Below are 25,489 nucleotides of genomic sequence, written 5' to 3'. Positions count from 1 at the left end.
TCTGGAAGGAGAGCCCATCACACACACCTTGAGCTGGGTAATTTATGAATCAAATTGTGCTCCGTCAGGGCTCCGCAGCCCAGAAATAGATGTGGTCGGACGAGGTTCAGGGAGCCAGCCTCAGACACAGTTATCTTCATAGAGACTGGCCACCAGCTGGCAGGGCCGGCCCGACAACTGACCTTGAGGGGCTCCCTGGGGGCTGCAGAGCCCCCCTCAGCCTGGCTCCTGCTCCGAGGCCTGAAGAGAAGACAGAGATCTGCCTGGGGCTCAGAGGACAGCTGTGACCCTGGGCAAGTCATTTAACTTCTCTGGGCCTCAGGGTTCTCCCCTGTTTAAAAAAGACAGGGCCTTTCTATGGCAGTGGTTTTCCAAATGTCTGTTTTAGAAGTAGATTCTTTTATCAGACAAAATCTCACGCAGAACCCTAGTATACAGCCAAAAATAAAGCTAGCTGCCTGGCTGAAACAGATGGAGGGGCTGAGTCCAGCACACCGGGTGTCCCCCTGACCCCCAGAGGGGACCCCAAGGGATGGAGTTAGTGGTCAGGGGCCTCAGGGAACCTGGAGGTCCCAGGACTTTTTCAGTTTTAAGATGCCATGGCAGTGTAGGAGGGCACAGGCTCTGACTTCGCGTTACCTAATCACCCAAGAGCAGGAAACTAACCAGGCAGGCCAGGGATCAACAGGTCTTTATCTGCATCTGATCTTTCTAAAAGGGGCAGCTGTCCCAGTGGCTGGGACCAGGGTTCAAATCTCAGTATCACTCCTCACAGGTGTGTGGCTGTGGGTGAGTCACTGACCCTCTCTGGGTGTTAGTTTCCTTGACTATAAAAGAAAGGGCTAATTCTTAATCTCATAGAGCTGATGTGAGGATTAAAGGTAACGCATCTATTTCATTCAGCCCAGTGTACAGCACATAATAAGTGCTCAATAAATATTAGCTGTTGTTATAAATTCTTTCGGAAAAGGAAAGAAACTTGGCACTCGACACATAATACGCTGTTTTTAAACCTCACAACCTTGTTAATTAGTAAACTGAGGAAAGAGGTCAAAGAACTTGTCCCGAGTCATAAGGCTTATAAGTGGTTGAGCTGAAATTTGAACCCATGGCCTTTAATGCCAAAGTCTGTGTTTTTTCTCCTACTTCTTTCAAGAAACTCTGCTTCTAGAAGGCTCCACCAGGAAGGCCACAGATTGTGCCAGGCCCGCTTTCCTGATGTTTCAGGGTTTTCCGGCATCTGGTCAATGACTCAGAGTATAACATCAAAGCAGATGTTTCTGGTCAGGGAATGACTGAGGGAAAAAACTACAGATTTAGTTTAGCACAAACCCACCCAGCAATGTGGAAAACATAAAAAATCCTATGCCCTACTCAAAATGAGTCAGAATCATCATGTTCACAAGAAAAGATGACAAATTTGTCCTCTGGGGCAAAAGCCACCAGTCTGAACACAAGAAGGCCAGGGTTTCCCCAGGAACCCTGATGCCATGGGGTACAGGTAAGGCCAACTTTTAAAAAGTTCTGTGGTCAAATAAATTTGGGAGATGCTGAACAGGTATCTTTGCTGCAGGATTTGTCAGAGCCTTTACTGTGCTAAGGAACATTGTGACTTGCCAGGACAAGGCATTGTGATGCAGTGTCTTTCCAACTTTTCTGGCCACAGAACCTTTTTTGCAAAGGCTATCTCCAGAAGCTGCTGGACTGGAAAACCCACTGAAGAAACTGAAGGCACAAAAGGTGTGTTCCCACAGCTTCCCTCCCATGGGGTCTCTGAGCAATACAAGTTAGACGTGTCAAGTGTCAGAGATGGAAAGTGGAAAGGTGCTTAGAGCCTATCATGTTCAAGCTTTTCCTTCTACCCCTGGGGAAATGAGGATCAGAGATGAGGAGTAACTTGGCCAACAACACACAGCACGTTAGAAGCAGGTCTGACACCATACAGGTTGACCTCAAGTCTGGCTCCAGTCTGGGTGCCCATCGAGGCCACAGGTCAGGTGTGGATCTCAGACCACTCTTAGGAAACTTTGGGGACCACACTTGTAAGAAAACCTTTTACCGTGGAAAATTTCAAACATATACAAACTTAGAGACAAGAGCACAGTGAGGCTCTATGTCCCCATCACCCAGATTCAACAATCGTCGAAATTTTGCCAACCTTATTTATTTTAAAATCACCACCACCAATTTTTTATGGTATTATCACAGCAAATTTCCAGTTCATCTTTAAATAGCGTATACATCTCTCATAGGGACTTTTAAAAATGCAACCAAATATGCCAATCACACTAAACAAAATGAATGATTCCTCAATGCCACCTAAGACACAGTCCATATTCAAATCAGGGACCCCATTTTTGAAGCCAACATCAGGATCAGAGGCCTTTTTACTCAGTCCTCAGAGATCACTGAATTTGGAAAGAAATGGAGTCTTTAACAATATCTGCAATGTTTCATTTCTTAAACAAGAACAAAAAGAAGAGCAAAAAAGATTGAAAGCAAATGTAACAAAATGTCAACAAATGTCATCAGGGTGGTGAATACATAGGGGTGTGTGTATCAGTTTCTGTACTTTTTGGAATATTTAATATCTCACATTTGCCCGTGAACTTGGCCCTGTTTCTCCGAGGAGGTTCCAGGGCCGGGTAGGGAGGGGTAGTTGGCCATTTCATCCCGGCAGCCTCCAGAACTGCCCTCATCCTTCCAGCTAGAGCCTCAGCCCCAGATGTCACGTTATGTCCCCAGCCCCTGGCCCAGTGCCCCGCACCAAGTAGGCGTTCAGAAAATGCTTGATGAATGAACCCAGCCAGACAGGGAGGGATGTCCCAAGATGCTCCCATCCCCTGGCTCACACAGGCAGGAACTTCTGCTGAGCAAGCGAGAAGCAGGAAAAAGAGAGGTGTCCTTGCCTTTTTGACCAGAAAGGAGGCGGCTCAGCAACCAAGATCTTTGCAAAGGCTTCAGTCACTTTTTTGAAAAGCAGAAGTCACAGGACAGAGTTCAGGGTCTTTCCCACTGGGCCACCCTCAGGACGCGTGGGCTGGTGTCCTTCTCAATTACAGGGGCTCTCGGCCCTGCCTCCCTCCCCATCAGCTGGCCTGGGCTACAGACGCTAGTCTCTTGGCAGGAGGGCAGTTTCTCCGGGAAGCTCCCAGCGCAGTGGACACCCTATAGCATCCCCACGCCAAGCTCTGGGAGCAGACACTCCTGGAGGGGAGGGGGAGCAAAGGACCCTGCTGGAGACAGATGGCATCTTTCGGGGTGTTGTGCAAGATCGAGACTCTCGGGGCCCATGGAAAAGAGGAAGTAAGCTCTGTGCTTGTGGAGGAAGCTCCTGGCACAGTCCCCAGCACCAAGCAGAGCCACAGAGCCCAAACGCTCCCTTCAGCCCAGGCCAGAAAGGAGGGCAGGCTTTGATCTCCAGCCCCTTGCATAAACCTCTGCCCACTCTCCCTCCCAGCGCTAAGCCCCAAGCAATGCCAGCGTTGGCAGCCCCCGTGCAGGCTCCCCGTCGGAAGATAACTTATGGCTTTAATTACCGAGGGCCGGGTGTGAGCCTCAGGATGCAGCCAGCCCCACCATGCTCAGTCCCTGTTGACAAGGGGCTGCCAAGTTGGCAAGGGTGGTGCCGCCGTCTGCCTGCACGCTGCCACGCTGACCCCCACTCTCGGCGCTGTGCCTGGGCTCTCCCTTCCCTTCCCGGTGCCCACAGCCTGGGCCCGCCCTGCTCTTTGAGGGTGGGGTGGGACAGCAGTGTGGTGTGTCAGAAGAGAATCTCTGAGGACAGTGGCTTTGTCTGTCTTGTTCATGGCCATATCCCCAGCAGTGGGTACATGAGTGCTGCCTGATAAATATTTATGAATAAGCAAATGAGCCCAGACTCCTTGTGTGACAAAAGGGGACAATGACAGCCTCCCCAAACTGCCCAGAAAGCTACAGGCAGAGCCAATAGACCAGAAGCAACTACCTTGGCCCCAGGGCCACACCCCTCCTTCCTCACTGCTTGGTAGATGAGCTGCCAGGCCCTGCCAACCCCACTCCCCTCCCCCTCCTTGGGAGGCAGGCTCCAAGGGACCACCAGCAACGACCCCTGACAGCTTCTCATACCTGTGGCAGTTTCAGGGCAGAGCAGGCGGGGACAGCCGGGGTAGAGTATCCGAAAAAGCCAGCCTAGGAAGCAAGTCTCGCCTCAGTGCTCTGGGCCTGTTTTCTCATCTGAGGCTTGGGAGGGTTGGAACGGATGATATCTGGTCCCTGTGGCCTGGGACAGGTGAGGCCCCATGAAACAGGGTCCCCGTGTTGGGAGAAAGATGGAGCCCAGCAAGGGGAATGAGGAGGCCAATGGTGCCTGCCCCGCTCCCCTCCCCGCCAGCCCAGGTCTGCTGTGGGTTCTTGCCCAGGCCTGGGTTATCAATCTCCCTCCACCTGGAGAACTCCCCTAAATGAAATTCCTATTGGCGTGGGGCCTATGATATAACAAGTCACTCGCTTTGCCTGGGAAATGAAAGATGATGAGGCAGAGTTCCTGGGACAGAGGCGAGCTCCATCAATCTGCCAGAGTGTGCTGGGGATTACTTTGTGGGATTAATTATCCGTCCTTCAAACAAAGACCTGACCTCAGCGGCCGGATGTCCCCAACCTGGGAGGGAGGGAGCGCCAGGCGGCAGGGAGGTGGGGCCCCGGGCTGGGAGGCAGGCCGTGGGGCGGGCAGGGTGAGCGGGCATTGTAAAGTGCCGGTTCATCACTTCACTCTCGTAAGATGCGCCGTGTGGCCTCCTGCCCCGCAGGTCCGCCTCACTCCCAGCACTTCCTGCAACTTGGCCCTTCGTGACCCATCCAGCTGGGCCTCCCTTCCGCTTCTCACATCGACCCAGGCAAGCTAGCCTCATCTCTTCTCCTCATTACTCCTCCTGCTGCCCCGACTCAACAGGAAGGGGTCCCGGTATGGACGGGGAAGGTCTATGTTCACTGGACAGAACAAAGACTGGACCACGGGCCAGTCCAGCACCTACCACTTCACCAATCACATGACCTTGAGTTTCTGGACCTCTCCGAGCCTCAGTTTACCCATCTGTAAAATAGCCCATGTCCCAGGGCCTAGACAGGGTTGTCATGATGATCCAATGAGGCAGGGTGGTTCCGTGGAAAGCATATGGACTTTAGACTCATGCAGACCTGGGTTTGAATCCTGGCTCTGCCACTTCTTGGCCTAGCATGACCCTAAATGTTATATAATCTTTCTGAGCCTCACTTTCCTCATCTGTGAAACAGAGACACCAATAGTGCTTATTGTGTGCATAAGACGCAATCTCTATAGAGGGCCTTGCATGGGACAGACATCCTTGTGTGGGATCCCACGACACCCTATTGTCATTACGGCTGCAAAAGAGGTGGGGTCCCGGGGACTTTCTGTTTCCTGCTCTCACCCTAGGCCAGTCCCTCCTCTCTGAGCAGAGCCAGGGCGAAGGCACCACCCTTGGTGCCAGGGAAAATCAGTGCTAATTACAGAGTGGGCTGCCCGGAGCAAAGCCCCAATTAGTGGTTCTGAGTCACATGGCCATGGAGGAAAGTCGGTTGGTGTGGGCTTCAGTTTCCCTGGAGAACTAGGGGAAGAGAAAGATTTCATGGTAGGAACATGGGAGTCATATGGTAACTACTCTGAGCTTGAAAGTGGCTAGTGTGTGGCAGAAAGTTCCTGGATGTGGGTGCAAGTGGCTTGGTGCCAACTGCTTGCTGTGCCACATACAACTCGGGCAATCCCAGACAGGACACATCCCCTCAGATCATTGTCTCAGGGACGGATAACTTAGGGGAAGGCCCCTGCAGGTGCCCGGGCCCACACGAATAGAAGTCCCCCAGGAAAGAACGGCTTCTCTCTGGGCTGTAAAGGTGGTGTGTTTGGGACCTGGGCAGGGCTGCAGGGGTCAGCAGCTCATGTCCCAGGGGCCTGTGGACCTGTGGATTCCCAGGAAGTCAGCGGTCACTACGACGGAAAGGGAGGGAGTGAGGCAAAGGAGACAAATGCTTGTGAAGCCCCAGGCCAACCAGGCAGCCGTGCCAGAGGTGACACTGTCCTGGGCATGGGGTCAAGGGATAGTGGGTCGGAGAGAAAATGGAAGCTGCGCTGCTGGGTGGGCATAAACCTCCCCATTAGAGATGGAATGGGGGCGACCAACCTGCTCCTGTCAGCTAAGCAGATGACGCAAGTTGGTGGTCAGGGAAAGCTCCCTGGAGGAGGTGAGTGTGATGAGTTTTAGAAGAGGGGAAGGATATAGTAAGATGGGTAAGGGGGGACCAGGCAGACTAATTAGGTAAACAGAATGACATAGGCTCCTCCCTGCTCCTCCCAAGAGCCCTTCTTTTAAGAATGTGCAGTGAAAAGCCGTCACTTCCCCTAGGTGAGGTCAGTGAACAATAGTAATTTACCAAGCACTTTCTATAAACCAGGCACTGTGCCAGGCACTGCCCCTCTTTGAGGTAGGTGTTTTCTTTATTTACAGAAGAGATTTGTCAAGGTCCCACCAACAGTTGAACTCAGAGTCAGGATTTGAACTTGGACCTATCTGATCCAAAGCCCTAAGCTGGTATCTCAGTATGCTAATGCCAGAGCCATTTCTCTGGTCAGCCATTTTGTTCTGTGGGTGACACACCCCGTCACTCCAGGTTGGGGCAAGGCAGGCACAGGGTCCACACGTCCTCATTCTGGATCGTGTGCCTATAGGATAGTCAGAGGCTGAGACAGGTGTTCTGGATCCTGGAGAAGCAAGAGGAGAAAGCAACACCAGGGGCTTCCTGGGCATGGGGTGGGCAGGGGTGGGGTGTAGGATTTAGGTAGAAGGGGAGTTAGCTTTTCCGGATATGTTGGGTCCACCTTTACACCCTGAACTACACCTACATCACTGGACCTCAGATTTGATCTGCAAAACTGGAGCCCAAACTGCCAGGGTCCAAATCCTGGCTTTGACATTTACAAGCTGAGTAGCCTTGGGCAAGTTATGTAGCCTCTCTGGGTATCTGTAAAGTGTGCGCAATGATAGTGCCTTCCTCTCCAGGGCGCTGTGAGGAGTAAATGAGTTAACACACGTGAGCTGCTTAAAGCAGTGCCAGGCGCATGGCCATTACCCAGTGACTACTAGTAAACGCCATCACGGTTGGGCTTCGTCTTCACCCCCATCCTACCCACTCTCTTCTCCAAGATGAGTACCAATTCCAGTGCTTCGCTGCGTCTCCAAATATGAACGTATTCTTGTTAAATATCTGCTGCTGCTATTGCTTTCTTGCTTCTTTTATATTACAGAAATGGTATTATGTTATCCCTTTCTATTTCTTTTATAAATTCTCAAAACTAGGTTTTGAATATTTACCTAGTTTGCTGTATGTACATCTGTCGAGTCGAAGCATATGAAATTGCTGCCACTCAACCATTTTTGACCTACCAAAAGTCCCTCAGGAAAGAGTGGTGATTTTATGTGATTCGACCGAATAGCGTGTGGCTTCTAACTGCCAGAGAGTATACTGTAGTGCAGGGGCTGCCAGACTTTCTCTGGAAAAGGCCATAGCAAATATTTTCGACTTTGCAGGCCAAGAGGCAAAATCGAGGATGTTATGTTGGTATTTCTTTAACAAGAAAGCAAACAAATTTCCACAAAAATTTTTGATGAATTCAAAATGTAATAATGATTGAGCAGGGTCTCATTCTTTCGCCTGGGCTGGAGTGCCCTGGCACGATCCTAGCTCACTGCAGCCTCAGACTCCTGGCCTCAAAGGATCCTCCCACCTCGGCCTTCCAAAGTGCTGGGATTACAGGCGCGAGCCACCACGGCTGGCCCCTAGCACAATGTTTTATAATATAGGTCTACCGAGAAAAACGGAATTTTTATGGTGGGAGATAACATTTCGCTTAACTGGAGTTCACATACAGTGTTTACTAACCTCAGATCAACTGCAAAACTACTTTAAAACCTATTCTGAGCTTGCAGGCCATACAAAAAAAAAAAAAAAAACAAACCAGGCAAGGGGAGGATTTGGCTCGTGTGCCGATGTGGGATGTGAAAAGGTTGGTCACTGTAGATGCCATGTACATTTCTCTGATTTCTCATCAGTTTCAGGATCTCTACCTGTGCCTAAGTCATCAGGGTTCCCCATCCTATGACTATCCTTTGCCTTTTTCTGTAGGATATCCTAACTTTTCCCTGTTGATATGCAGGAATTCCTTACACATTCTAGCTATTAGTCCCTTATTGGTTTTAACTGGTGCAAAACTCTCCCTATATATCATTTGTTGTTAACTTTGTCTATATATTGCTATTGAGTTGGAACTCCTTTGATGTAGATCAATTTTTCTTCTATAGCATGTGCTCTTGGGGTACTAAAAAGTCCTTTCCTACTACAAGGTCACAAAGATATACCCACATGTTTCCTTTTATGAGCTTTATATTTTACCTTTTACATTGAGGTCTTTAATCCATCTGGAGTCCACCTTGGATATGGTGCATGGTAGGGATCTTGCTTTACTATTTTTTTTTTCCACATAGTGAGCTAGTTTTCCCAACACCAGCTACTAAACAAGTCATCCTTTCCTCAGTGATTTGTGGTGCCACTTTTGTCATATAACAAGTTCCCATATTTATCCATGGCTCTGGTTCTAAGAGTTCTATTCTGTCCCATTGGCCTGTCAGATGTATCTGGAGCCTGCCCCACTCATGGCCCTACTGCCCTGTCCTGCACTAGCTGCCCAGCTGACACCATCTCAGGCTGCCAGGTCCCGACACCTGTGGACACTCTTGTGATGGCAAGCTGGCCACAGTCTGACCCCTCTAGGAAACCTGGAATGGGAGAACTGGACTATAGCAATGGTTAGCAGCTGAGACAGCAGCTGGAAGACATTGCAAGAGCAACCGTGATGAAGAGGAGGCAGCCTGGCCATTGTGGACCAGGTGAGACCATGAGGGAGGCAGCAGAGGGGGGCAAGGGCTCAGAGAGGGCAGAGAGGCTGTGGCAGGCTGATAATGGCCAAAGACATCCAGGTCCTACACCCTGCAACCTCTGAATGGTACCTTACATGGCAAAAGGGACTTGGCAGATACGATTCAGTTAAGGAAGTTGAGATGGGGAGATTCTCCTGGATTTTCTGGCTGGGCCTTACATGTAATCACAAGGTCCTCCTAACAGAGGGGCAGGGGAGACTTGACTGCAAGAGAGGAGAAAGCAATGTGACCAGGGAAGAGGGGCCTGGAGCAATGCAGCCACAAGCCAAGGCATGCTGGAGCCACCGTAAGCTGGAAGAGGCGAGGAAGGGATTCTCTGCTGGAGTCTCCAGAAGGAACCAGCCCCGTGACACCTTGATTTTAGCTCTAAGAGGACCCATTTCAGACTTCTGGCCTCCCTAACTGTAACAGAAAAAATTTCTGTTGTTTTAAGCCACTAAGTTTGTGGTAGTTTGCTGCGGCCACCATAGGGAACTCACACAGATGCTGTCAGAAGGAAGAAAATGCCACTTGGTGTCGTAGCTCCTGGTCCCAGAAGGCCCGACTCTGAGGATGGTCTGCTCTCGACACCAGCGGGAACCCTGAGCCTCACAGAAAGCCCCTGTCCCCGAGCTTCTGGAGGGCACTTGGATTCTTGTAATCACAAGTGCCCTGAAAGGAACAATCCACTCTCCTTCGCTTGGGCCTCAAGACCCTTCAAATCACCTTCCACCTTTCCTCTTCTGCAGCCTGGTTGGCCTGTCCACTGCCCTTTAAATGTCCCTTGGTCCTCCCTCTAAGCCTTTGTTCATCTCAAGGCTTGGGATGCTGTCCTTGCCACCTAACCAACCCCTCCATCAGTCCCAAGAATGCCCCCTCCTGGGCACCAGTGCACCCTGTTTCCAAGGTGGCTTCACTCCCACCGTCCTGTCCCACGCAGGACTGGCACTCCTGAGCGTGCACTGTGCCGGGAGCTGTTCTCAGCCCCTCACATGTACTGAGGTGGTTCTCAGAAGGAAAGTCACCCACACCACTCGGGAAGGCACTCCTACATCAGGAGTACCCAGTCTTTAGTCATCTGGATGCCACTCTCCTGATTCCTACCATATTTGTATGCAATTTGTATTATTATCTGTTTAATATTTTTCTTTAATTTGATTCAATTTTTTCCCTTTAAAAATCGTCCTAAAAGAAACTATTTAAGAGCATCACAAGTAGAGAACCAGTTCATTGGCCATACACAGGGGGTGACTGTCGCGTGGGGAAAACGAGCGGATGTGGTTTGCCCGTGTGGTTAGCTGCATCAGCTTGGCCTCTGCAGGCTCCAGAGGGGTCAAGGACGTGAGCACCCAACTGGACTTTCTTCTGGACAGAACTGACGAGACAGAAATTCTGAAAGGGCATGAAGAAGGGAATAGCTGTCTCGTTGTGTGATTCCATGTTATTTCACGCCCCACCTGTGCATCATTTAAAATCACCTCTCAGGAGTATCATCTCACAGCTGGGAAGCCAGCTCTGGGGTGAAGCCACTGTCCTCGCCCCCGCCCCAGCCCCAGCCCCTTCAGCCTCCTCTGATCTCCCCCAGGACTCACAGACAGCACCAGCCACCCAGCAAATGCCACGTGGCTGGACAAGCAGGTCCTCAAGGTTTCCCATTTCCAATGCCCATTACATGGCCTTGTCTCCCCAAGACCACCCAGTGTGGGAGCCGGCTCACTGAGCCCTCACTAAGCACCTGCTGAATCATTAACGGGCAACTTTCCTGTCCCTACACACTTCTAAAAAGGGCCAAAAGCATCCTAGGGCCTCAAATCCTCATTTCCAAAGTGCTCCTTTAAGTCTCAACTGAAATGCTCTTCCTGACATTTAGGACTCCCATCGTCATTATGAAGAAAACTAGTCATCAGCCCCTTTAAGGTAACCATTGGTCTGCTGGGTGTTGCTGAGAAGTGTCCTACAGTCTCTGCCTCAGGGACTCAAAAGTGCTTTGTTGATATGGTCCTTCGGAGCAGGGGAGTCCTCATGCACCCACAGCGGGAACAGCGAGAGCATCGGGAGCGGGTGAGAGGGCCAGGGAGCTGGAAAACAGAGCCGGCCTGATCCCACCCCACCTCTCTCCCAGAAAGAAATGCCATCTGGGGGGTGGGATGGAGCACAGCCCGGCAGAATGAGATGTTGAGCAATAAATTCATTCTGCCAGAATGTTTGTTCAGTTCAATCAATGTCTGAAAATATCTCCTCTGAAATCTCTGTTTCCAGGATATTGGTCAAATATTTGAATGGGAGCTGCGAGTTAATTGACTCAGAGCACTTGACAGAGAGGCCGAGAGACAGGCTGCGGAGGGGCACAGGAAGTCTGGCCAAGCCCAGAGGGAGAGCTGGAGACCCCAAACTGGGGCAGCCCGGGCAGGTGCTCGGGGCAGGGGCTGGTAGAGAAGAGTGGATCTGGAGCCAGCCTGCTGGGTTCAATTCCCAGCTCTACCACCCACCACCACCTTGGGCAACTGGGCCTCAGCTTCCTCACCTGTAAAATGGGGCTAACAATAATAGTGCCAGCTCATAGGGTTATTGGCAGGATTAAAAGAGCAGATGCAGGTAAACCATTTAGATCTGCTCCTAAGCACCCAAGAAGTGTTAGCTATGCTTGGCCCGGCATTCAAAGCTCTCCTAATGTGAGTCCTGACCCACAGGAGTGTGTTGGGGCTGGAGAGGAAGGTCCCCTGAATGTGTGCTCACACCCTACCCTGCAGCTGGCCACACTGCCCCTTCCTCAGGGTCTCCCCGAATCATGCTTCAAGGACTGCCTTTCCTGACCTCTTGAAGTATTTATTATATATGCCATGCTTCGCCTTTTATGATGAATTACCTGTGCAGTTGTTTCTCCCTGGGGTCTGCACTGGACATGGCTGCTTAACGGGCGGGTGGGCTTTCAGTAGGCTGACATTTTGGCTAAAAGAAAGGTTTCTTCTCTTTTTCTTTCTTTCTCTCCTCCCTCACTCCCTTCTTTTCTTTTTCTAAAAATTGCTTTAAAGCATGAGCTCCCGAGGAAAGATGGGGCGGGGAGGGTGGCAAGGTGTCCTCGTGGCCCTGTCTGGCCCTACAGAGGGAAGGGCTGTTTGCATTGGGGGGGGAAAGGTGGCCTGCTGTGTGCGGGGGACCAAGCAGCGGTGCTGGGGGACCCAGATCCCAAATGCAGCCTGTGCAGGGCGAGGAGCTCCCCTATTTCTGCCTGGAATACATTTTGGCTCCAGGGTCATGGAGCGTCCAGAGGATGCTGGGCCATTCCAAGGGCCGTGGGGTGTGCTAACAGTAGGGGCCTGGTGGGTGGCTTTGCACAGGGGACACCCACAGGGGTCAGGAGCAGCAGACCTGGCAGTTAGAAAGCATATGGGAACTGCCTCCTTCCCCACCCTGCAGGTGCCTCTGCGACATGTGTGGGGATTTTACAGACAGCTGAACTTGGGTTATGCAGGCATGGGGGAGGGGCACGAGCCAGTGACATCTGGATTTTTAGAGACCCCGTCAATACCTATACACTGAGGAACCCAGGTATCGTTTTTCCTGTGTTTATCATCAACCGGACTATCATTTCTTTGATGCTACTAATAATAGATAACATTTCTTGAGTGAGTACTATGTGAGGCAGTTTTGAGAGCTTTACTTGCATTAACTCATGTAACCCTTAAAATAACCCTATGAATATTTCCATTTTATGAGGAAACTGAGGCACAGACAGAAGTAACCCCCTCAAGGTCACCTGAGATTTGAACCCGGGCTGACCGTGGGAAGGGACTGTCACTAAGGCCTCTCACCCCCCTACTCCCCGTCCCCAGGGTGCCTTGCACATAATAAATACTGATGCTATGGATACGCTGATAGGAACGTAGGTGCAGATGTCAATGTTTTTGTTCCCCTGGAAAGTCATGAATCAGAGCTGCGTGGGGGTGGGAGAGGGCTGATGGGCTGAGTAGCTAGAACTCCATCTGGCTGCTTACCCTCTCTGCAGGGCACCCCAGGGGGTCTCCCTCCTGCGGCGCCCACCCCGTCCTCTCCTCCCTCCCGCTCTGAGGGGCAAGGGAACAGCAATGTGGGGTTGCGGGTGACTTCAGGCTTAATATCTTTGTAACCATATTGCAAAAGGGCATGCCTAAGACGGTGCCTTATGCTTAATCTTTCTCTTTTATTGCTTTTTCTCTTGTATGATTTAACCTTGTACCAGGTATCAAGCTAGATAAATAAAAACTTTTATTTCAGATTAGCCCCGGCTGGGGGCTGCCTTGAAAGCTGAGCAGCCATCCAGTGAGTCAGATTAAAAAGGGCGCTGGGCATCTGAGCTGCTTAGTGGGGCTCGACTCAGGTTCAAAGCCTCCAAAAGATACTAGGAGACCTTTTCCAAGGTGGAAAGAGAGAGACAGGGATCTCCTCCCGCGCCCACAGCCTGGCAGGCTGCAGCAAGCAGCTGAAATCACCCCAGACCACCTTCCCAAATCCCCTTCCTAAATGCCTCCTCACCCCAGCCGCCTTCTCCTCACCCCGGCATCTTCTTCCTGATGCTTAACACAGCTGGGAATCACTGTCTTTGCCGACTTATTTATCATCCCTCCTCTGCACTAGAACATGAACTCCACGAGGGCGGTGACAGTGGCCTTTGGTCCCAGGGGTCTAGCATGGAGCGGGCATGCAGTAGCCATTTCATTTCATCCACTGGTTAACTGAATGAATGCGTGAACATATGCATGGCTGAATGAACGAATCCTAACATTCCAGTCCTGCGCACAGACCCATAGGTTGACAGGAATTACTTGGCTTCTCAGGTGGAACAGGAAGTGGTGGCAGAAAGAAGGCGAGTTTTAGAAGCAGGAAGGTCTGGGTTTGAATCCTGGGCCCGCCACTCATGTGTCACGTGACCCTAAGCAGGTTTCATGAACTCTGAGCTTCTTCATCTGTAAAATGTCTCTAGCCAGTGACATTCTGGGGGTATAGTGACAGTGAGAGATGACATATGTAGCCTAAAGCAAACTCGCACACACTCAGAGAGAGATGGAGAAGGTGTTCACAGCAGCACAGTTTGTAATAACAAAAATCAACTCATACACTCACCGACACAGATAAATGTGTGCTGTTTTCACATGATGGAGTAATATACAACAGCAAAAATGAACAAACAATACCGACACCAAACAACATGGAAGAATCTTGGATGTATAATATTGAGCAGAAAACACAAGTCCTAGGAGACTATGATACTTTTTTTTAATAAAGTTCAAAGACGACTAAACCCAAGTAATATGTGATCCATATATATATGATAAGATATTTTCTAAAAACAAAGGAATGAAAAACTGCAAGATTCAAAGATGTGGTTCTGGGGGATGGGAGGCCGGGATGGGACAGAAGAGGAACATATGGGCAGATGGAAGGTGTGGGTGACGGTCTAGCTTTTGGTGGGCTGGTCGGTTCATGGGTGTCCACAATATTATTAAAAGTTAAGAATCAAATGGAAGAGAGCCACCATGGCCCAATGTCGATCGTGAGCCAAAAATTATGTTTAAATCAATGCTGTGTACCGGAGGTGGACCAAGTGAAGAGAGAAAGAGAATGCAAACTAAATGTTGGCTAATTTCACATTCCTCCAAAGATCTCAAAGCCCTTGGAAGTCAATACAAAGCAGTTATCTTAGAGACGAGGAAAAAGCAGAAAAGAGCCAAGAAAGAAAAAAGACAAACACCTGCTGACATGGGGAAGCAGGCTAGAATCCCCTCACCGCCACCAAACAACCTCCAGACATAAATTAGAACCCTCCCCAAATCCCCAAATCCCCAAAGGGTGGGTTGACTCAGTCTGCCGGAGCCCAGGCAGTCTGAATAGCAGCGGCTCTCTGAGCTGAGCCCTGTGCAGTCCACGCCTTGCCCAGCTGGGGAAGCGGATTCAGGCTGCAAAGAAGGGGCAGGTTCTGAGGGTGCTTCCACAGTACAGTGGGCACCCAGGAGGCTATATGTCCCATGTAAGGGACAGAGACTCCTGCCCATGAGGAGGGCATGGGGAAGACGAGATGCAGAGAGGCAGAGTCTCAGACTGTGCTGCCGTGAAACCTCTTAAAAGTCCATGACCGTGTTATTTATGGGAAGGAAGCAAGGGGCCAGCGCTGTTACTGACCAAGAGCACACCGGGCCTCATTAAGGGAGAGGAGGAACAAGGAATCATGAGCACGGCAGTAAAGACTGGTTTATCAGGAAGGTGGGCCGAGCAGCACGAGAGGCTGGCTGGCGGGAAGCGCACCCTGGAGAGAGGAGGGAGGAAGATGGGGAGAATGAAGTGTGGGCTCTCCTGTGGTCCGTCAAGAGGCCGTGAGTGTTGGTGTGATAGATTGTTGTTTTGGTATGGTAGAGGGAGAGAACTGTAAATATAATAATATTGCCAGCTTATTTGTATAATTAAGTAAAAAACCCTCCAGAGGCTCTGTCCCTAGATTTTCTTGAAAAAGAGAGCTTTGGGATGCAAAAGGGCCAAATCTAAACCTTGGATAGCATGTTCATTCCAGCTTGACAAAGAGTGCTTGTCAACTGCTAATGGCTACCAGAGGGCAGGCAAGAAAGGCATGGAGGCCCATCCGTGTGCTGGGATCATTTAGTGATGTCTGCCGTGGGTGAGAGATGGGGTGTTCTGGTACATGTGCTGATGTGGGTCTCGGGTGGCATTCACAGGTCTAGGGTGTAAACAGGTTGGCTTTCCTTGTGAGTATGCCCCTTTCTGGCTAGGCCACCACTTCAACCCCAGAAACCTAGACTCAGAGGTTAGTAGTTTGTCTCCTCCTTTTCTTGCAACATCCACTTTCAGTCCATCACCAGAGCCTGCTGTCTCCCCTCCGGTACATCTCCACAATGGCTCCCTAGACCTCCCCGGGCAAGGCTAGATTGGAGCAGTAGCCTGTTAGCAGAGTGTCCTCATTCCAGTGCGTCCTGCTCTAATCCATCCAGAACTCCTGTGAGCTCACTCTCCCAAGGACCTCATGTTCATTTCCCCCACCCCAGCCGCACTCAAGAACCCACTTCTGTTGCCTCCTATGTCCTCTAGCAACTGGCCCCCGCCCCTCTGATCTGCCCTCCACTCCTCCCTGGCCACCTCTTGGCTCTGGCCAGGCGGGCCATTCCCTCTGACGCCCTGAAGTGTCTGGGGATTCCAAGCCACCCCAGGCCAGGGGCTGCAGTGTTTGATTCAGATTCCAAAGCAATTCTGCTTCTCCTGAGTTTTCACTTCTCAGGGGGAGAAAAATGCCAAGCGGCTTAATCACAAGGGCTTTGATGTGTTTCGCACGATAGTCTCCTGTGATAGCTGCCCCCCACCGGGCCATGGCCAGGGGCCTGATTCAGTTATTGGCATATGGGGGGGTTGTGCGAGCCTGACTGTATCTGATTATTCTCTCTGTCAACACACACACCCATGCGCGCATGCGCACACACACACACACACACACACACACACGCAGCCTTCCCCTCACAGCCCTCAATGTATTTTCAAGGATGCTGCTCACTTGGTAGCATTAAAATAAAACCCAGAGACAAACAGGAGAGGTTTTGTCTTTTGCTAACATACCTGGGCGGGTCCCCTGGTGTGACCTGGTCATGAGGCCACTGCCTTTCAAGCTGGAGTGAGGCTTTCAGCCTCGTTACTTCTCACCTGTCCTTTATTCTAGACCAGTGTTTCTCAAGCTTCTTTTCATTCTGGCCCACCTCACCCCCGACCCCTGGCCCAGCAGCCACTTGAGACATTTTTTCCTAATTGCTCAACTCCCCCCACATGAAATTTCAAGATGACGGATATAACATGTATCTGCTTTATATGTAAAAAGACTAAGATATTTTTTGTTCCCATCAAGTACAAAGTCTCACCCCCTTGGGGGTAATATCACCGTTGTTAAGAGCACGTGCTCTTTTAGGCCAGAGCTTCTCAAAGCGAGGTCCCAGCCCAGCAGCAGAAGCACCCTAGGGGCCACCCCCAGAGTTTCTGACTCCGTAGGTTTAGGATCAGGTGCAAAACTTTGGATTTCTAGTAATTTTCAGATGGTGCTGAAGCTGCCAGTCTGGGGACTGCACTTTGGAACTATGTTGGCATGGAAACTGGGCGGTTCTGGGGCCTGAGAGACTTGGGTTCAAATCCCTGCCCTGTCACTTGGCAGCTGTGACCATTTGCCAGTCTCTGCCAACTCTCTGAGCCTTGCTTTCCCGTCTACAAAGTGGAGCAACGTTATCTTCCTCATCGACTGTTTCAAGGGATGACTTGTGTCCAGACTGTGCCTGGCACATGGCAGACACCCAGTAAACGGGGTTCCCCTCTCCTCACTCTGGGGAGGTTCCCGAGCTGCAGAAGACAGCAGATGGAAAGGGGTGTGGGTCACAAGAAGGGACGAGGCCTCTCCAGCGTGGAGAGAGGACAGAGCTCCCCCTCGCCTAGAGCACTGTCCCATCAGCGCCTCCCGCCAACTCAGCCTCCTCGCGCTCCTTGGGCTCTGTCTGGCTCTGTCCCCCACTCGTGGCTGGCTGGTGGGGACTGCCACTCCCTCTCAGCTGGACACTACGCCATTCTCCCCGCTGCTCTCAGGACCAAGGCCCAGCATTCCCCTGAGCCGGCCCTCCCACATACTGCCCAGCCTGGCCCTGCCTCCTGTGGCCTCATGTCCCCACGACCTCCCTTGTGCTCTGTGCTCTGCTGCGCCGAATTACTGCAGTGGCAGGAAGGTGCCGCTGTCCTGCTCTCGGATCTCTGCACGCGCTGTTCCTCCAGCCTGCCCTCCTCTCTTCCTGCTAGAGTCTCCCCACCCCGCGATGTGATTCTTTCTCACAGTATATTATGGATATTTTTCAACATACACAGAAGTAGAGAGAACAGTCTAATGCCCCCCCCGGCCCCGCCCACCAAGGAGCCATCGCTGCATGCCAGCCTCAACATATCCCGAGCTGCCCCGGCACAGGGTTCCACCAGGGCACCAGAGCTGCCTCTTTACAGGAGAGTCTCCAACCCAACTGCGGGCTTCTGAGGCCGAGATGGTGCCTCGGTCCCCACCATCTCTCAGGACATTAGCACAGCTCCTGGCCCAGGCAACTGTGGGTGGGCGTTAAGAGTCCATGTTTGTTGAGCACTTACTATCAAACCAGGTGCTCTTCTAGTGTTTGCTTGTGTCAGCTTGCTCACTCCCCACGGCATCCCGTGAGGCACAGGCCATCACTATCTCCATTTTGCAGATTGGAAATGGATGCCCAGAAGGCCACCCAGCCGGTTGGTGGTAGAAGCTAAGCCGAGGCAGCCTACTTCTAGAACACAGCTGCCCACGGAAACAGAAGGTGAGCACATGTGTAATTTAAAATTCTCTAGTAGCTACAGAAAAAGAAAAAGGTGATGTTAATTTAAATAACGTATGTAACCCCGTATATGCAAAATATTATCATTTCAATACGTCATCAATGTAAAACACTATTAATGAGATATTTTATGAACTTTTTTTGTCATACTAAGTCTTCAAGATCCTGTGTGTTATGTTTACAGCACATCTCAGTTCAGAGTAGCCGCATCTAAAGTGCTCAGTAGCCGCGTGGGCGACCGCAGGGACCAGCACAGCGGGTGGTCACTTCACTACCATGGACAGCGCCCCAGAGCCGCTACTCTCGGCCACTGCTCTGCAGGCAAACGAACGAAGGAGGAAATGAACAAACAGGTCCCAGGGACCCTGGGTCCCGCTCACTCCGTGATAATTAATAATCCTTAACATTTTATGGCCCTTTAGAGTTCCCCAGCACCATCTCATGCACCGTGGGGATTATTAACCCCATTCCATGGGTGAGGACCATGGGGCTGAGAGATCAAACATCTCGCTGGGAACACTGCTGGCAGAGCTGGGCCTCAAACCTGTAACTTCAGGCTCCAAGTCCAGTCCTCTGGGGTGGGATGGGCACAGCTGCCCCTTGAAGCAGGACTGTCTCTGCCTGGCAGAGGAGGGATAAGGCCAGAAGGGGTGTCTGCTGAGACCACAGGCTGGGCTGGCCATCGCGCAGGGGAGCCCACAAAACCTTGTTTGGTTTTGGTCAGGCCCCCAAGGAGATGATGCCCCTCGTGGGTGGCAGGACAGGTGCAGGCTGAGGGAGCAGATGGGGCCCATGCCAGGTCCTCCATGGGAAAGAACTTGTCATTCCCCAGTCTCAGTTAGGCCACGAGGGGCCGAGAACAAATTGATGGCAATGGAGCCATAACTTACCGCTGAAGGCCTCTTTGTTCTTGGCAAAACAGAGGGGTCATTAGTAATGGGGAAAGCGCTGGTGTGCGGACATAAATCCCCGCAGCTGCGGGGCTGATAAACAGCCCCGAGGGAACGGGGCCTCGGGGAGCCGAGCAGGTTAACCTGTGCCATGGACCCCTGTGGGCTCGGGCCTGTGTCCACCCGCGTGGGGCAGGCAGGCCTCACTTACACGCAGACACAGCCACCACCAGCCCAGGCTCCTAAGGTGACTGGAGACTTGAGTCACCCACACTAGTGGCCCTCAGGACTCCTCACCTGGCTCTGGGGGCCCTCAAAGACCTCGGTTCTTGCTTTCAAAGGAGAATGGTTCCTGAGCACCTAGGGCTGGGGCGGGCTCCTGGTGGCCCTCGGGCCAGCCGGCCCAGCCTGCGGGCTCAGCAGACACCCCGTCTGGCCTCATCCGTCCTGTGCGGTGAAGATGCCCTCGGGTGACTGGGCACATGAGCCATCTCTCCTGCCTGCTTCATGCTAAATGGGCACTGGCCGAGCCACCCAGGAGAGGGCTGCAACCAAGTGTCACCAGAGGGGCAGGTGTGTGAGACAGGCCCTTGGCAGACAGTGTTCTTTTCGGCAGCATCTACACTGGCCAAGGGAAGTAGAGATGAGGCCAAATCCTGGCCCGCTGTCCACCTGCTCCCCTGGGACTGTACCCTCCTGCCTATCTATCTGCCTGCTTTCAGCTCCCAACGACATTGGCTCTCGGGGAGACCGTGCCAGCCCAGGGCCAGGGCAAAGGGGGCGGGAATGGGGCAGGGCAGCCCAGTGGAGCCAGTCAGGGTGGGTGGGGAAGGAAAGGAAGACCGCCCTTTCCTCAAGCTGCTCTTTATCCGACAGGGCTTTGAGCAGGCTAGGGTGGTGACCAACACCCAGTTGACAGAGGATGATCGAGGGCCACCCTGTAAGTGTGGTCCCAGTGCTGACTTAGCAAGGATGCCAAATACTTGGCACAGGTGCCGCCCTCTCCCTTGCCACACCCACAGCAGACTTGACCAGTTGAATACTGCACTGAGCCTGTTTGGCTCCAGGATCCTCTTCAGGTAGCCATTGCCAATCAATCAAAGTTGGCATGTGAGAGGAAACCCATTTGTCATCCTTTCTAAAAGCCCCCAAGGCACATCTGTGCTGGCAGTGGGAATCCTATAAAGCTATGCTAAGTGCCCCAGGCCTTCCAGAAGTTTCTGCCTCCTGCCCCCACCTCCAGACACATCCCTTCCATGTGGTTTCACATCCTAGGTCTCCCTCTCATTCTGCTGTCTGCACTTGGGGACCTGGCCCAGGAGACTATGCCCCTCCAAAGTGTGGCAGGCAGCTGTCCCCAGATGCCCCATCACTGCAGGAGTTTCCGTCTGGCATGCCCTCGGGTCGGGTCCTCGCTACCAGCCCCTTCCAGACTGGGGTGTATCTGGAACCAGCCCAGACGCAGTGAAGACACAGAGACGCTCCCCCACCCGGCCCCACATCCCCTTCCCACCGCCACTTTATCCCGGCCCCTTAACTCCATCGCCCTGGGAACTCTCTGGTGTTTCCTCAGTTCCCCAGCAAAAGCTCCTTGTCTCAGGATGGGCCTCCCCAGTCCCCGCCCCACCTGGAAAGGGCCCTCGGTTCCCGGGGCATCCTGCCCTCCTGCAGGACGGTCTCCTTCCGAGGACTGGCTTTCTCATGTCTTGCCCTAGGACCACCTGCACCACAACTGCCTGGGACACTGTGAGAAGGGACCTTCCCTGGATCCCATCCCAGACCTGCAGAAGGAGAATCTCTGTAGGGGCCAAGGTCTCTGCATTTTTGGTAGGAGCCCCAGGTGATTCTTGGGCATGCTGGAGTTGGAAAAATCACTACCCTAGAATGTCATTCATTCATAATTCATTCATTCATAACACAAGTACATATTGAGGTTACTCTATGCCGAGTCCTGCACTGGGAACCAGAATGGGAAATGGGGGGGCGGGGTAGAAGGAGGCCCAAACCCGTGCTCCTGCTGACATTCACTACCAGGGCTGGGCTGGTGTTTGCTCTGGGTCCTGAGGTGCCCCTGGCTTAGGGACACAGTAATAGTCATGCCAGCGACTGCAGGTCACAGGAGCCCATGACACCCCTGATTCCCTGCATTTCCAAGGACGTGAGGTGTCTCCCTCCCACCAGCTAATCCCTAGGTTCCCAAGGTAGTATTAGCTGCTAGCCATAATAATAATATTAGCTAACACTTATGAAATACTTTATATACATTAATTAAGATCTCTACATATATATATTTAATAATCTGACACCCCCCCTTTTTTTTTGAGACAGGGTCTTACTCTGGCACTCAGGCTAAAGTGCAGTGCTGTGATCATAGCTCACTGCAACCTCAAACTCCTGGGCTCAAGTGATCCTCCTGCCTCAGCCTCCCGAGTACCTGGGACTACAGGGGCACAACTGGGCCCAGCTAATTGTTTTATTTTTTGTAGAGATGGGGTCTTGCTGTATTGCCCAGGCTGGTCTTGAACTCCTAGCCTCAAGTGATCCTCCCAACCTCGGCCTCCCGAAGTGCTGGGATTATAGGTGTGAGCCACCTCATTCAGTCTCATCTGACCCTTAAACCACCTTGAGGTAGGTACTCTTATTATACCCATTTTATGGATGACAAACTGAGGTATAGGGACCCACCCAAAACAGTCTGGCTCAAGAGACTCCATCCTCTACATTCCTGATCACTATGCCCTGCTGTCTTTTGAGCATTAGGGAGAACATGCTGCAACAATGCCACTCCCTGTTCTTGTGGACGTGGGGGTGTGGTAGGCAGGGACAATGAGTGGAAACTGGTCTGGTGGCCTGCCATCCTCTTGGCCATTGGTCTGGACTGCCCAGATGCGCCAGGCTGACCCTTCACCAGCTCGTGGGCTGAGCAGGGGGCAGGGCAGAGCCTGTGCGGGGGAGGAGCAGCCTCTTACTGGACCTCTCACCAGCAACCTTGCCCAAGACCACCCAGCCCAACAGCCAACCGGAGCTGCCGTTTTGCCGGTCTCTGGTGGGATCGTGGGTCAGGGAACCCTGCAGTCAGCCCCTTGTCTGCTCGGCCACAGGATCTGGGTAGGGAAGGAGAAGGCTAAGGTGTCTCCCCCTGCAACTTTCCAGATGAGACACGAATTCCCAATGGTTGGAAAGGTGAAAAGAGTATGAAATCAGCTGAAGTTGCTGCTCCATTTGTTCTAAAATGATGTCAAAACTGCTACCTTTTCATCAAACAGGAAAAGAAAAAGAAAAACCCAGAGCACAGAAGGAGGTTAGATGGGAGTCACCAATGCCCCAGGCTTAGAGCCCCAAAGTGCCCCCAGGCCTCAGATCTTGGACCGCAGCACACACTCCCACCCCCAGTGCCACCCAAGCAGCCCCCAGACACTGTGGCCTCCTTTCTTCATCCAGTCGGTCCCCTTCTTGGGTCCTTTGGTGAGGACTGTCCCCCTAGAGATAGTCCATACACTGTTCCACATGCCCACAGACTTCTCCCTAGACCCTCAGAGCCTGAGACCCCTACAGAGGTGCTTCTTGGGTGGAGGACACAGGGGCAGTCTTTGCCTTACCTGACACGATGGTGTAGCCAATCCCCCGGGGACGTCCTTTATCCTGGTCGATGGCAGTGATAATGCGCACCGTCGTGCCCTGGGCGGGAGAGAGGAGGGACTTGAGTTTGGTCCCCTAGGCCGCTTTCTCTGTAGCCGTGGTGGCACCGGAGCTTCCCTCCCCAGGCCGACTCCCGGCAGCAAGGCCAGCCCAGGAAGGAGGTGCCGAGTGCTCAGGCCTCAGCTGCCCCCACTGTCCCTGGGACACACACTGAAGCCCCCTCCCCCAATCCTGTGGGGAGGCCCAGCCTCACTGATGCTCTCACTCCCCCTTCCCCTCCCCACGTCCCTCGTCATGTCGGATGAACCACCTGCGGGAGAAGAACAGAGAAGGGGCATCCAGCAAAGAGACAAGAGATCTGGTGTCTACCTCAACCACCCATCACGTTGCTGTGTGACCTCTGGCCTCAGTCTGTCCCACCTTAGTATAATTGACAACACCCCCCCCCCCCGGGACCTTGCTTTCACTGGGGTCTGAATAAGGGAGAACATCATGGATCAATTACTCTACGGATGAAAGCACCGTAAGTCCTGAAAGCAGGTATCTCCAGGGATGACCGCAGCAGCCCTGGAGGCCACCATGGCCCTGGGAACCACGCCCCATACAGCACTGCTCCTGGTAGCTCCTGCCTCAGTGGCTCTGCCCCACCCCCCACTCATTCTTCCTGCAGCACTGGCGGGGCAGGGCCAGGAGCTGGGACTACCAGGATGGGGACACAGTCTGGTGAGGAGCCAAGGACATGTGCAGGGACAGCTTCTGCACACACACGGAGAGCATGCAGACACATATGGCTCAGATGGACAACTGTACGGAACGGGGGAGAAGTCCAGCTGGAGGAACTGGCAAAGGGTTGCACAGATGGCGACATTTAGGATGGGCCATGAAGAATGTATAGGAATTTTCCAGGGAAAGAAAGTGAGAAGGAAAGTGTTCTAGGTCGGAGATACAGTACAGGCAAGGGCGTGGAGGCACGAGACTACCTTAGGAAGAGATCCTCGCATATAATGGGCATATTCAAACATCAGCTGACTGGCTGGTTGACTGACTGAATAAACAGACAAATGAGAGGACCCTAAGGTCACTGCCGCCACTTGCTGAGTCGCCCCTTGCCCAGGGAAGCCCTAACCTTGCTCCCCGGGCCCTACCATACCATTGCCTGTGCCCGTGCGCCTGCCCACCCTGCTGGCCTGAGGTTCTGTCCCTCGCTTGCAGCTTTCCCTAGTGATGGACAGAAGAACAGGTCCTGTCCCCAGCCTCTGAGGATATATCAGCGCTGGCATCTGCTTGTCTAATGAAGGGCTCTGGTGGCCTTGGCTGCCTCTGCTCCACTCACCATTTGTCAGCAGGAGGCTGAAGCCTGCACTGCACCCCCCGACCCCATCTCCTGTGCTGAGAGGCTTGTTCCCTGATCACAGGCTCTCTACCCTGGGGGAGCTGCTCCTCCCCACCTCCTCCCAGTCTCACTGCCAGGACGCGGCAGGGGACGGCACCACCTGTCCCTCCCCAGGCACTGCTGCCCTTCCCCGCGGTCCTCCACCTGCTCCTGGCCCGCCAGGGCAACTAGGCCCAGTGCCTGGGACAGGGAGCCTTAGGAGGACAGGACAAGGTGGCCAGTGTGGGCCTGTGCAAAGACGGGACCTGGTGGCCAAAGAACCCTCAGTCCTCAGAGCCCTGCGAGCACCTCCCCCTGGGCATTCCAGCGCTGGGCTGCCCAGAGCCCTGTTGGGGGGTGGGCTCAAGGGGGCCAGCTGGCTCTCCAAGACAGGAGGACAAGGAGGACTCTGCCCAGAAGGGTCACATCCGAGCTTCCATGAAGCAAGCTCTGACAGACTCCTGGAAAACTTTGGGGTTTCATCTCTTTTTGGGTAAATAAATCCACTTTTAATAAAACCCTGAGCTTTTAATACAAGTGCAGCCAGAAAGACTGGAAATGTTATGAGAAGGAATTAACAGGGAGGAGCGGGGGCTCCTGGGAACCCACGGCTCTTGTTCCAGAGTCTCAGTGATTATATTTTCAATATACTGAAACTTATTTCTAAAGACGAGGGGATAGAGAAGTGCGGCCTTGCCCAGCCCAGAGCCGGCCCCGCTCTCGAGGGCGCTCTGGCTGCAGTGGTCCTCCAGGGATCCTCCCCGGCTGGCCAGGAAGGCAGACGGGCAGGCCCAGGGCCAGCTGGAGGGCTCAAGAAGCCACGGGGCTTCTTCCCTCCATGGGAACCCATGTTTCAGGGAGCAACGGGCCTCCTGGCTAATGAGGCTCTCCCTAGAGACGCTAACGACTTGCAGGCCTGTGGGGTCCTGCCTCCTGTGATGGGAGGGAAGAAGGAGTACAGCAAGATGGTTAAGGGTCTGGGTCTGTTGCGAGACTGCCTGCATTTGAATCTTTTGAGTAAGTCACTTTTAACCTCTCGCTGCCTTGTTTTCCCCATCTATAAAATGGGTATAATCACAATCCCCACTCCGCAGCAGCTGATACATGTAAAGCACCCAGAACAGCACCTGATGCACAGCAAATGCTATGAATGCAACTGTTAATATTAAATGGGGCCTGGAAGTGCTAGGTGCATCTGATGAAAACTCAGGTGCCTCTTCCCAGATAACGCACATACATGTGATGTTTCTAAACAATTTCAGCACA

At 52.6% G+C, this 25,489-nt stretch overlaps 1 protein-coding gene across 1 annotated transcript in view; it reads right to left on the bottom strand.

The window, feature by feature from the left end:
- Positions 1 to 25,489, bottom strand: part of CDH23 (cadherin related 23) — a 393,911-nt gene that overhangs the window by 198,682 nt on the left and 169,740 nt on the right. Inside the window, exon 9 of the mRNA XM_069460801.1 lies at positions 22,812 to 22,890. Coding sequence (XP_069316902.1) covers positions 22,812 to 22,890 — 79 coding nt within the window. The remainder of the gene's footprint in view (positions 1 to 22,811; positions 22,891 to 25,489) is intronic.

The sequence above is a fragment of the Eulemur rufifrons genome, chromosome 28 (genome assembly GCF_041146395.1).
Source record: "Eulemur rufifrons isolate Redbay chromosome 28, OSU_ERuf_1, whole genome shotgun sequence".
Lineage (NCBI taxonomy): Eukaryota > Metazoa > Chordata > Mammalia > Primates > Lemuridae > Eulemur > Eulemur rufifrons.
Note: the sequence above shows the minus strand (reverse complement) of the source record. Positions and strands in the feature narration are given on the sequence as shown.